Genomic DNA, 12,405 nt, shown 5'->3' with positions numbered 1-12,405 from the left:
TTTATTTAAATAGATAAATGTTACTGGGAAGTTGAGTATTTATCTCCAATCAGATGGTCACAGCGGAGTTGTTTCTACCTCATGCAACTTACGTGCAGTACGTTCTGGGGGTAAAACCCCCACATTTTAGCGTCACTCATGCTCTCTCATCACCTTTGGCGGTACGTGCAGGTACAACAGGCAAGCTTTTTGTTTTATTTTTGTTTTATTACAGCCCCATTCAAAGCTGCTCCGGCCTGTCCCCGGGTTCACCCGCTTGTTAAGAAGCGGCAGCCAGGCCCCAGGCTGAGCGCCACGGCCTTTCCTTTGGGACTCCCGCCTTCACAGCGAGCCTAACTCGGCTACCGGGCACCCCTTTTTCCGCTGGTAGTTCCCTCGGCAATTCCCTGCCTCCCTGACCCGGAAGGGCCGGGCCGGGCCGGGGCTCGGCTCGACCCTTCCGGGAGACGAGGCCTGAAGCCCCTCACACCGCCGAGCCCCATGGCAGCTCGGCTATCCCGGCATGCCCCGCGCGCCCGCCGATGCCCGGTGGCGGAAGCCGGAAGCGCCGCGGCGGAAGTAGGGCTCAGCTGGCGGGGGAGGGGGGCGGGGTGTCGCAGGTGAAGCTGGGAAGCGCGGAGCCATCTTGGTGCCCGCGCCGGGCAGGGACCCGCCGCCGCCGCCGCCGCCGCTGCCGTCGCGCCAGGACAGCGAACCGCCGTCGGGCCGGGCACGGGGGGGCGTCCGCGCGCGGGACCCCGCTGGCCATGGGCACCTAAGAACCGCGGGGTCCGACCGCGACGGGAGCAGCGGCGGCAGCGGCGGCGACGGGCTGCCTGCCTCGCCCCCCCCCCCCCCACCCCCCCGCCCCTGCCCCTACCCGCCGGCGACCAGAGCCGGGCTCTCCCCGCCTGCCGCCGCCCGCGCCCCCATGAGGCCGGAGCCGCTGCCCGCCGCCCGCTGGCGCCCGTGACGAGCTCGCCGGGAGGTCGCGCCGCCCCCGCCGCGGGCGCCCCGGCCCCACCGGACCGTTTTTAAGCCTCCGCCAGCGGGAGGGAAGTTGTCGTCCCGTCCCGTCCCGTCCCCCCCCCCCCGCCCGCCCCCCGTTGCCCCTTCCCGCCCTCGCCCTCCCTCCGGTTCCTGCACCGAGAGTGAGAAAAGCACAACCTCAGGGAGACCTGGCCCTGCGCACAGATACCTGCTGAGCCCCGGACAAGGAAACCGGCCCCTTCCTTCGTCCTCCAGCGCTGGGGCCGTGGGCGTCGGAAGCCTTCAGACCCTCCGTGTGGCCGGCAGGCACCTGTCCCGCCTGGAGGCAGCTCTCCTAGACCAGCCAGCCCCCCTCCGCCTCAAGTACATTTTGTGGACATAAGCATTTTTTTAACTTTTTAAAGAACTCGGGTTTTGGTTTTTGGGGTTTTTTTTGTTTGTTTGTTTGGTTTTTTTTTTCCTGGGATTTTTACGAGCTTCCCCTCAGTTGATTTCCTGCTTCTCCCACCTCAGATAGCACTGGCTCTGTTTTTCCTGGTACTGTAGTATGGGGATCGAATCAAAATTGAGATTTTAAGTACTGCAGGAGCCCTCAAGTCCATCCACCTGTTAAAAGTGAGCAGTGTTGTTTCTGTCTTTATTCTTTTCCCCCCACGTCGCCTGTCGGATGTGATGGAACTCATGTTCGCAGAGTGGGAGGACGGGGAGAGGTTTTCATTTGAAGACTCCGATCGCTTTGAAGAAGACTCTCTTTGTTCCTTCATCTCTGAGGCAGAGAGCCTTTGCCAGAACTGGAGAGGATGGAGGAAGCAATCGGCTGGACCCAATTCTCCCACTGTCAAAATGAAAGGTGAGGTCACCCGGTTTCGTTGGGATGCTCTTTGGACTCGTGGAAGCTGTGGGGCAAGGGGGGTTGGTGGGTGAGGAGATCTGCAGAAGGAATGTCAAAGCTGCAAAGAGAAGTCACGTGTAGGATCATTGTCAGGATAATTTTTGACCAAAGATTGAAACTGAAAATATACTGGGGATCTTAAGACAAAGCTGTCTGTTGGGTGAGTTTTCACCTGCATGCACTCTGTAGTATTGTAGCGCTGCTTTTCTGAGTAGATTTTGTGGGCTTGCTCTTGGAAATCTGAAAAGAGTTTACTATGAACAAACTACAGATTTGGCTGGGGATAACTATACATAGGTTCCCACTTGCTTTGACTGAAATACACTAAGGTTTCATAGAGGTTTTTGTAACTGCTATAAAACTACTCGTGTAGAAGCAGGTAAGCCATCATTGTATAGAGCAGTCTATTTTCCTTGTCTGTTTCTTTACATTTCCCTTTTTTCTAGTAAATTAGCAAACTTTCTTTTGCAGTAGTAGAGCAAGAGGTCCTTAAGACTGTCACAAAGAAGTCAGCAAACTACAGTATGTCCGCTTCAAGAGCTGTTATATTTCCTTTCTTTTGATAGTAATTTATTTTTAATAGCAGACAGGAAAATAGATAACATCAGCAATTAAAAATTATTTAAAATTATCATATAGCTACTAACTCTTTGTTAGTTGATTTTTGTTTTTTAAAGTAAAACATAATTTATCTGTTATCCTGATGCATCTTGACCCTAGAATTCAGGTGGTGTTTACACAAGCAGAGCCAGACATACAGTTAACAGAAATTACGCAAGCCCTTTCTACTCTTCATTTTATCTCCTTTCTTTTCTTTCAGTCCAGTGTCAGTACTTTTCCTGTTATTGCTGACCTTTGTGACCATCAACTGCCTCATTAATATCTCCCTATCTGGAACTGCAGAACTTCATTCTCTTCTGAATGTTGGCCTTACATGAACAGAGAATGCAATTTATATTGAATTGTGCTGAAATCTGGCCGTGTTATGCTATGGACAAATGCTCACTTGTCACTGGATTAGGACCAGAAAGTACACTTTGCATTAACTGTAGGCTTTCCAGAGCAGCTTGAGTTTTAAATTTTTAATAAATTTGAGAACTGTCCCTAGCCCCGGCTGCGTAACTGCCTGTGTCTCCTGACTAGTCAGGATTAGAGTTGAGGGTAGGATGGGCACTTAAAATAAAAAAAATCCAAAACAAGAGAGAGAGAGAGAAATGCTGAATACATGTCCAACTTTCATAGCTCTCTTGGATCCTGCTGCTGGGACACATTGGTTTTAGTATGGAACATTCTACTGGTGTAAAGAAGGGGAATAGTGTTGGCATGTTTTTTAAAGCTATGAATCCTGCCATGCAGAAATAAGCATTGGGCACAGGACGAAGTGTATAAACTTCATGCTTTGCTTTAAGTCCTGTTGCATATGTTAATTGCTGGAAAGTAGCTGAAGTTTTGAAAACATACTGCTGTGGAAATAAAGACATCTCTAGTTTGGCAGAGGTGTATGAAACTGGTTTGTACAGATCTATGGGTCGGACTGATGTTTGAAAAGGTGATAATTTTTGTTCAACTTTGAGATGCTTTTAGCCAACTGTTCTCCACTGGTTTAGTGTATGTGTGTTTTTCTGGGTCTTGGCCTAGTTCCTTCAGCTCTCTTGACCGAATTAAAAGCAAGCAGCAATTGCTCTCTCTGTTGTCATCCGCTTGTTGCATTAAAATGAACAATCACTTCAGTAGATTGTGCATATTTGCAATCCTCAGTCTCTTTCCTGACATGAGAAACACAATAGCTAACATTATTGTTGTGATAACTGTAATTATTTACACCATATTGAGATGTTGCTGTTCCGGATTCTGTGAACCTGCATAGGCAAGGGTTGTATTGCTTGTACATGGTTCATATTTTTTAGGTTTTATCTGTAGAGAGACTTAATTCCTTTCTATGAAAGTTTTACTTTAACAAGAGAGACATCCTGGAAGGATACTGTTGCCTGCTTTAAGGCCTTTGCTGGCAATTCCCAGGCTCTGGGTCAGAGTTCTTTTGAGAAGTATGGGAACATAGATTTTCTGCCTAAATAATTATTTATCTGCTCTACGAAGTCACATATGATATTACCAACATGGAACACTTGCAGGCACTTTACTGTACACAGTGTGTTGCCAGTGAGTCTGGTCTGATGAGGAATCTGTCATCATTGGGGATCTCCTTGGATTTCGGAACTCCTGTACCAATTTAATTATTTTTAACACCTCTTTTTGACAGTGCTTTTGTAGTCAGAAAAAACAGTTTGTATTGAGAACTTGCTGGATCCTGAGGTTGTCAGTTGTAGTGAGTCTTCTAAAACATGATCATTCTGAATTGAGCTGTGTGTTTTTATTTCCATAGTTTACCCTTTTCCTGTGGCCTGTGATATAGCTGCCTATGCAAACAAAAAATGAGGTTAGACACTGAGTTCTTTGGTGTTAAATGCTAAGGGAAAACAACAGGAACTATATTCTGTTAGCCTTTTCCTCCAGTTTGGAGCTTAGCCTGTGTTTTGATTTGGGATCAGCCAGACAAGTTATGTAATAGAAAGGATTTCTAGCTTTTTCAATTGTTTTCAGTTTGTCCTTGTGAGCGTCCAATTCTTCATTAATTAGTTCAAAGAGAATCCCCCCGAGACTGATGTAAGTGCTGTTGGCTGGGGAGTACTCTTCTTAAACAAACAAACTACCCACACACACACTAGTTATGGCTTGCTTTCTTTTTGCAACTTTTATTTTCTTCTTGGGTATTTTTAATATTATGATTATGCTTACTGTAAATTTAACAATAAGGCTTGGGGTAGCTTGTTGCAAATATACACAGTAGTCACTGCAGAGTGTCACCAAAAAGTTGAGTTATCCACTTGTTTGTCAGTCACGCCATCAGCTTCCTAGAAAGATGATGGAAGGTAGAGAAAAATGTCTGAGTTTCTCTAATATGATCCTTGGAACAGAACTCTTTGTTAAATCGGGTATCTTGAGTAGTTACATTAGAAAAATAGGACTGTAACTGGTTGATTTTCCCTCATTTAATTTTCACTATGGTAAAGTCCTCTTATAGTCCTCTCATATTACTTTCTAGAAAGGAGTTTTCTCTTTAAATGTAGAATTCTAACGTGAAGGAGGAATGCATTGCGTCCACTTTATGGATGCCCTTAGATTTTGAAACTGCTGTCAATCTCCACTGATTCACCTGTACTGAAATCCCAGAGGAAACTTCAGCAAAGCATGTCAATTTTGGGAATACCAAGAGTCCTGTCATAATTTTGAACACTTATTTTAGGAATGACTTGTTCTCTTGTTAGACTGCCTTGATTGCTTGTTTTTACCCCTTGTTTTTTCATTTGAATGAGGTAATGCTTGTAGCTGATATTTGGCCATTGCCTATATATGTCATTGATTAGAAGCTTTCAGCTGTACTAGGCAGACAGGGGATTCACCTCTGAAGTTAAGGTGAATGGATGTTTTGAAGAACAATGTCCTTGCAGTGTATTCAGAACCATCTGGTTCTCCAAGTTGGTCTGTGGCTCCAACTCACCTTCTTCCATATTAAATTACTTTCCACCAGTTTGTTGCCTTTCTACCAATGAATGTGCCTGCTTGCCATTTCTCCACTTTCCTGGACAGTCTTTTCTTTCCCAGAAACCATTATGAGAGCCATTATGATCCTGTCATTTCCCTTCTCACTTTTTAAAACAGTTATATTTGTCATTGGTAATTGAAGTAAGTCTAGTGTTTCTGCAAATGTTTTGTTATCAATTATCTTCACATAAGGATTTTTGTGACAGAGGTCTTAAGAGTAAATGTTAAAGTACACTCATTATGTCTCCAAACCCATCGTGGCTTTGTTTCTTCTTGAAAACTTCTAAGCTCTTTCCCACCCTTAGTCCTTTCCATTTCACAGTTTCTGAAGCATAAATGTTTACCAAACACTTAAGAAGTTGCCATAAATACTGTAGGATTGCCAAATAGTGTGTTCACAATACTTTTGCTTGGTTTGTGTTTATTCATTCACACCAGGTTCTGCTGGAAGCGTGCTGATGAGTTGTGTTGGAAGTGTTTTCAGTAGGCAGCTAGTGAGAAAGCTTGATTTTTTTTCTTTCTTTTACTGTAAGCTTGAACTGTTGTATACTGTATTGCAAAACCCCCTCAGACTTAACGAACGATTGATGCAAGCAGTGATCTCCTAGAAAACATTCTCATTATCCAGCTCCAGACAGTTTATGTTCTTCCAAACTGTTAGGAGTGCCCACAAAGTTAAGTTCTGGGCACAGTGCCTCAAGAATACAAGCTGTAGAGAGGGAGTCATTGGCAGAGAATAGTCAGAGGCTGAGGTCAGGATATGATCAGTTTAGAGAGACAACCTGATCAAAGTCTGAGTAGTGTCTACGCTCATAAAACAACAGTGACTGATTTTCATTAATTTATACAGACAAAGAATAAATGGCTTAGAGAGCAACACTTCTTCCTCAGGATTGCCAGGAACTAATAAATTAAAGTTAACCCTTGCTCAAGCAGTAATTGCAGAAAACAGCAGGAGAGAGATGTAGTCTCTTTCAAATTTATACTGTGCTCTTCAGGCTCTTGTTCTTTTTGGAGAAGAATATTGGTGTCGTCCAAAGTGTGTCCGCTCCTTGAGCCTGCTGAAGCTGGAAATGAAGCCTCTGTAGTTTGCTGCTGGTTTGTTACTGACTATTACTGTGTGTTATAAAGTTACAACTGACTTTTTTTTTTCCTACTTTATTTGTGCCTCTGGTATTAAGAGGGAGATTATGTAATCAGCTCACACTTCTGGGAGATACAGGTGTAATACATCTTGTGTGTTGTATTTTTTTAATTTAGTACTACGCATGACAAATCTGTTTTAGCTTAAATATATCTGTTATAATATATCCAAGTTCACTAATAACATTAAAAAACCAAAACAATAACTGTTGAGCAAAAGTATTGTATTGTTCCCTAATGAGTTTCTTTATAGAAGCAACAGAATTTTAAAAATATAAATGTGGTGAGAAGATATCACAAATGCTTATGAAATAAGCAGAGATCAGGTGTCCAAAGAGTAAAGGTAACCTGAAGGTGAAGGCTTAGCTGCTAGTAGAAAAATAGGTTTCTTTATATTTTCTCACCCTAGTAAATGCATTTCACCTACTTTTGTACTCTGTTCCATAGTGGCTGGTGATGTTGACTTGCTATATAGCAGAAGCAAAAGTTCAAGTTGAGGAGGAGACCTACTGGCTTGTAATATAAGGTGCAAAGGGGACATTGATTCATTAGAGCTGAAGATACCGCAGAGAAGCTCTAGAGACAGTCATTTGTCAAGACCAATTGGCATAATTAAATGCAGTGCTTCAGAGCTGGGATGCAGATTTCAGAAGCTGTCTAGAAGTTTCTACTTAACAAAAACGTGGTTTCACAATGTAGTAATACCTCTGTCTTTTGGAAGGATGACAAGTTGAATGACTCTCACACATTTGTCTCTTCATTTGCATTTTCCTGTGCCTTTCTGAGATAATTGAATGTGTGTATCCCTCTCTTCAGAAATGGGTACCAGAGAAACCACATAAAGAAGCTATCGGGAAAAGATTTTAAATGACCAATCCAGTTTTAACTCTCTTGTGGTCTTCTGACCTTTTCCTTTACATAAGCTTCTCTTCTCCTCACAATAAGTCTTGCACATTACTTCCCTATTTTAATGTCTCATCTTTCTGCTGGGAAATGCCTCATTTTCTCTTGTCTCATCTTTCTACTCATCTTTCTTCCTGGCTTCCACGGATTTTTCTTTTTGTGTTTCTTTTCTCCTTCCTTTCACCTTGAGGAGATTCCTGTGTTGCTGAATGACCAGAGATCACAGATGCTCTATCTGCATTTCAGGCTGACTGAAGCTACAGGTGTTATTCTCCTCTGTGGCATGCTTACCTCTGGGGAAGCAAGGATAAAGATTTGGATTTGATGTTAGACTCCGGATTGTGCTCTCCCTTTGTTAACTATCGCTTTCTTTATCTTCTTTTTTTTTTCTTAGACCTGTTCTTCATAGCTAAAAAGTGGGTTTTACTTTTATCTATTTATTTTTTACCTGTAGGTAACTAGGTCTGTCCTGAGGTAAAAACAAAGTGAAGACAAAACATCTCAGGATTTCTGTCAAGCTACACTTCAGGTTTGAAGGGTGTGGTTATCTGGGCAAATGTAATTCTGCAATGAAATGCAAATGTCTTTTGATCATTCAGTATTTTACTCATAATAACATATGTTAAACCAGCTTTTTCTTTTCATGCTTAAAAGTTTTTTTTTTCATGCTTAGAAGTACTGCTTATGTCACTTTGAATGCTAGTGCCAAAAGTTGTTTTTTTGTTAAATTAACGTATTTGAATATCTATATGATCTGGTGCTGTAAGCAGGAAGAGCAGGCAGGAGATTAATTTTGTGTGACTTAACAGCCACCACAGAGAGCCTTGTGTTTTGAGCTGTGCTCCTTCTGCGTACCTAGGGTCACCCATCAGTGAAGCAGTGGGGAATGAAACTGAAAAAATATTCCTGCAGCTTCTGGAGTGTTGCTGATAAAGGCCAGGAGTGAAAGAGACCAGATTTCTTTTGGTGATAGATTATAAAACATGTAGCAGAAGATGTAATTCCTGCCCTGATGAAAACCCTAGAAGATTTAAAATTAGAGCTTAGTTACTCTCAAGATGCATCTTCATTTCTAGGCAGATTACTCAGTTTCAGAACCTGCATTTTCTGGGTCTGCTTTTTGCTAATGTCCTACAACATAGGTGAATCTTTGTGACTCTTCACTTGACCATTAGAGATTTTTTTGCGAGTTGCTGAGTTCAGAAAGTGATGGGAAGTTTCAAGAAGCCAGGCAGGCTTGTTCCATAGGTGGAGGTGTCCTCTTAGCTTCATGAATTGCGTTGGGCTGTTGTCAATTCTGTGCTCCTCTTGCTCTGGTTTGGTGTTACTTCTAGTCCTAATATAGTGGCATGATCTGTATGTTTGAAGAGCCATCAGTTAAATGTGATATAATATGCAAGTTTACAACTTTGGAGTTCCAGTTCAGTTTGAGGAATAGCAACAAAGCCATAGCATAAACTACATGCAGAAAAATAGCACCTTTTCTATGTCTACATTTCTTGTGGCTTTAGTGAGAAAAGAAGAGCTGAGAAGTGAACTGATCGAACCTAGGAACGGCTGTTTTCAAATATAATATACCCAAAGTAAAAATTATTCTGCGTATGAGCTGTGGAAGTAAAACTCACATGTTGACTTGTGGCCAGGCCCTTTTCTTCCTCTCTGAAGTAGTACATGCTCCGATCAACATCTGATTTGCAGCGTTTGTGTAATAACTATGGTGAAGTTCATTTTTAAGCAAATGTGAATTCAGTGATTTCAGTTACTGTGAAAAGTTGGTAGAGGATTAGAGATGGCTTAGGTACTCAAATGGATATTTTTTTTTGTTGTTGGTAGGGTAACTAGGAAAGTTGCTTTTTGTATAGCCTAGTTTATGAATCTTTGCTTGGTTATGATGTTTAGGTTTTTTAAAATAGTTGTTACCCTATTAGCTACTGAGTGTAACAAAGGTGTCCTTACATGTTTTTAAGCTCACATAGAATTGAAGGGAAATGTGTACGTATTAACGTTAGTCTAGTGAATAGGAGAGAGCTTGCTTGTCCATATCAAGTTCTTGATAGTCTGTGGTTGCTGAGTAATATAATTTTTACTAGTATGCTGAGGAAAGCATAACACAGTGAGTTAAATGTTAAGAATAAGGAATATGAAACCAGAAATAAGGCATTAAAAAAAAAAGGGAATGAAAGGATCATAAGGTAGTGTTTTAAACAAACAAGGAAAAAACCCCTTCTCCCCCAGTATACCTTTGAGGGGACAGAAATGGACATCAGTGACTTGAACAGCATCTCTTATGCTAGTTATAAAACCAGGAGCAGACACCATCTCCTCTTAATTGTCTGGTGTCCTAGTTAATATACAGTACTTTGTTCCAGAGGAAGAAAGGAATGTACAGCTTCAAAAGATGTTTTACATACTTCAATGAACTTTTGGAGTAAATGTTTGGCTATTTAGAATATAATGAATTTGGGTTTTTTGTTTGTTTGTTTTAATATTTTTAAGTAACATTCCAAAGAGTGAAAACCAATTTATTCTTTAGTTCTTAAAGAGCAAGAATGTCTTTAAGATTTCATTGCTCTTTTTAGACCAACAACCTTTTTCTGTCACCTATCTAATTGTAAGACTGTAAAGCAGTTATAAGAGTAATTTAAAATAGTCTCATGGCTAGAGGTTTTTTTCAACTTTATTTTAATGTACTTTGCCTGTATTAATCTCTTCCCTCCCTCCTCCTGTTTTGCGACACCCTTCCAAACCCTCCAAACGTAAAATTCAAAGCATCTAGGTATCAACTAGCTAAAATATTAGGCCTAGAATTTTTTTAAAAATATTAAAGAGCAGTGATGCATAATATACAAAATATTTAAAATACTGGTTCTAATTTCAAAGTACCATATCACACATTTCTAGGTTACCTCCTCTGAAGCTGTGTAGTCTCAAGCAATAAGTATAGGGTTACTAACCAGAAGATTATCATACTTCTCATAATTTGTTTGTGTTTTGATGCATCCTTTTTTCTTTGTTTCTTTTCCTGTAGAATGGCAGTAATGTTCTGGCAAAGCTGTGGATAGTTGTGTAGGATTTTTAACAGAAAATACTGAAAGTGATGACTCTGAGCATGTTTCTTGATGGTGCTTTAAACGTTGTAGGCAAGGCTTGCGGGAACTCTGCTGTTTTGATTACGTTTAGTTCATCTATATTTGCTTCCATACAGCTGGAAACATACTATCTTTGAAAAGAATGAAACAAAGGAACTCTGTCAGGCTGTGATATACCTATTACTTAAAATCTTCTGGAATTGCATATTTTGGGAAAAGTGATGCTGTGAAAAGTACCTGGTTTTAATAAAATACTATTGCTATTATGAGTCATTATTAGTGTTTCTAGATCGCTGCAAGAAAAACCTAAGGAAGGAGAAAATGTCAGTATTTACCAGTATCAATTAGGAGAAGGTTGAGCATGTTTAAGATGTATACAACTGGAAAATCTGTGTGTTGATTTTTCTGTATTTACCTAAATCTCTACTGGTGTGTGGTTAGCACTGAAAAAATTTGGAAGTTAAGATATTCTCTTTCCATAGAAGAGGGAAACCTGAAAAGATTGTAGGCGTAGTGTCTTTAAACAAATTCTTAACATCCTCATTCAGCTGCTGCAAGTAGGGGCACCTGAGTGTTGTTTCTCCATGTCTCAGTGACTTTGATGCCTTTCTTTTGTCTGCTAGGTTTATTTTGTGGCTGTGAGACGTGTAGTAGAGCTTTCAAGCTTCTTTTTCACATGGGATAGGGATTGGCATATAGAAGAAAGGGAAAGGATAAATGGATAAGATGGAGGAAGGAAGAAAAAATCTGTCCTCAGAAGAAATCCTGTCCCTTTGTGGGAGAAAAGCTGGATGCTGAAGGGGAGAATAGACTTGAGAGAATGGAAAAGAGGGAGGTCAGAGACCAAAAACAATATAGAAAAAGAAGTCCAAATTTTTTACAAAAATATAAATAGGTAGTGTGATAAAAGAAATATTACCCAGAATGTGTCTGCAAGCAATGAGAGTCTTTACAGAGAGGCATCCGGCTGTACTTTTTCATACCAAGTTAAAAACACTTATGAGGTGACTCGTTGAAGCAGTGGGCAGGTGAACACCTGGGCCACCAATTCTGGCTTCCTCCTCTGTTCAGAGAGATGAAAAATTTAAGCAGATGATCATAATTCTTTGGCATCCAGAAATACCGGTAAACATGAGTAATTCATTGGTGGAAATCTGAAAATGAAAACACTGATGTTTTAAAATCTGGTTGGTATGGTTCTTTTTTTTTTTTTTTCCCAGATAAACTAGTGGAAAAAGTTAATTGCAGCTTTTCTGTTCATTAGGCTTGATATCTCTAAAGATGCTGCTTTGAGCATGTCTTCCCAGCCAGAACTAAAGAAAAAGTGAGGTGGCCTTGAAGTGCACGTAGTCAAGTTACCATCTAGACTCTTTTTTAGATATATTCATTAAAACAATGCCTACATGCAGCCAAGCCATTCTTACTGGCATGTTGTCAATGTATGTGACAGAACAAGGTTCTTCCTTGAAATACAGAAAAGTTTGCTGAACCTCTGAATATTGAGTATTGTGTGACCTTATGGAATCTGTCTATGTCTTGTTTCTGATCTTTGTAGGACTTCAGGTTTACTGTCCTCAGTATATGCTCATGTTTGCCTGACTTTGTATATCACAAATTGAGATTCTCAAGACTTACCCCTTAATCTTCTTCTTTTCTTTTTAATATCCCTATACTGGAATTCTTACCTGGTAAATTTGCATGTCTCATCCTGTGGTGAATATACCAACACAAATCCTTTTTAATCCATGTTAGAGGTTGATTGGATAGCTTGATGATGTCTTGAATACCCAAGTTCCCTGTTTTTAG

At 41.0% G+C, this 12,405-nt stretch overlaps 1 protein-coding gene across 7 annotated transcripts in view; it reads left to right on the top strand.

The window, feature by feature from the left end:
- The first annotated feature begins 845 nt into the window (after window positions 1-845).
- The window catches only part of ZSWIM8 (zinc finger SWIM-type containing 8), a 73,816-nt gene continuing 62,256 nt past the window's right edge, over window positions 846-12,405 (top strand). For all 7 annotated transcript variants that reach the window (XR_008236952.1, XM_052799532.1, XM_052799531.1 and 4 more), the window contains exon 1: window positions 846-1,819. Coding sequence is in view for 6 of the 7 variants with exons in the window: in XM_052799532.1 (XP_052655492.1) it covers window positions 1,642-1,819 (178 nt within the window). In the remaining variant the exon portion in view is untranslated. The remainder of the gene's footprint in view (window positions 1,820-12,405) is intronic.

Source organism: Harpia harpyja, chromosome 10, assembly GCF_026419915.1.
Source record: "Harpia harpyja isolate bHarHar1 chromosome 10, bHarHar1 primary haplotype, whole genome shotgun sequence".
Taxonomy (NCBI): domain Eukaryota; kingdom Metazoa; phylum Chordata; class Aves; order Accipitriformes; family Accipitridae; genus Harpia; species Harpia harpyja.
Note: the sequence above shows the minus strand (reverse complement) of the source record. Positions and strands in the feature narration are given on the sequence as shown.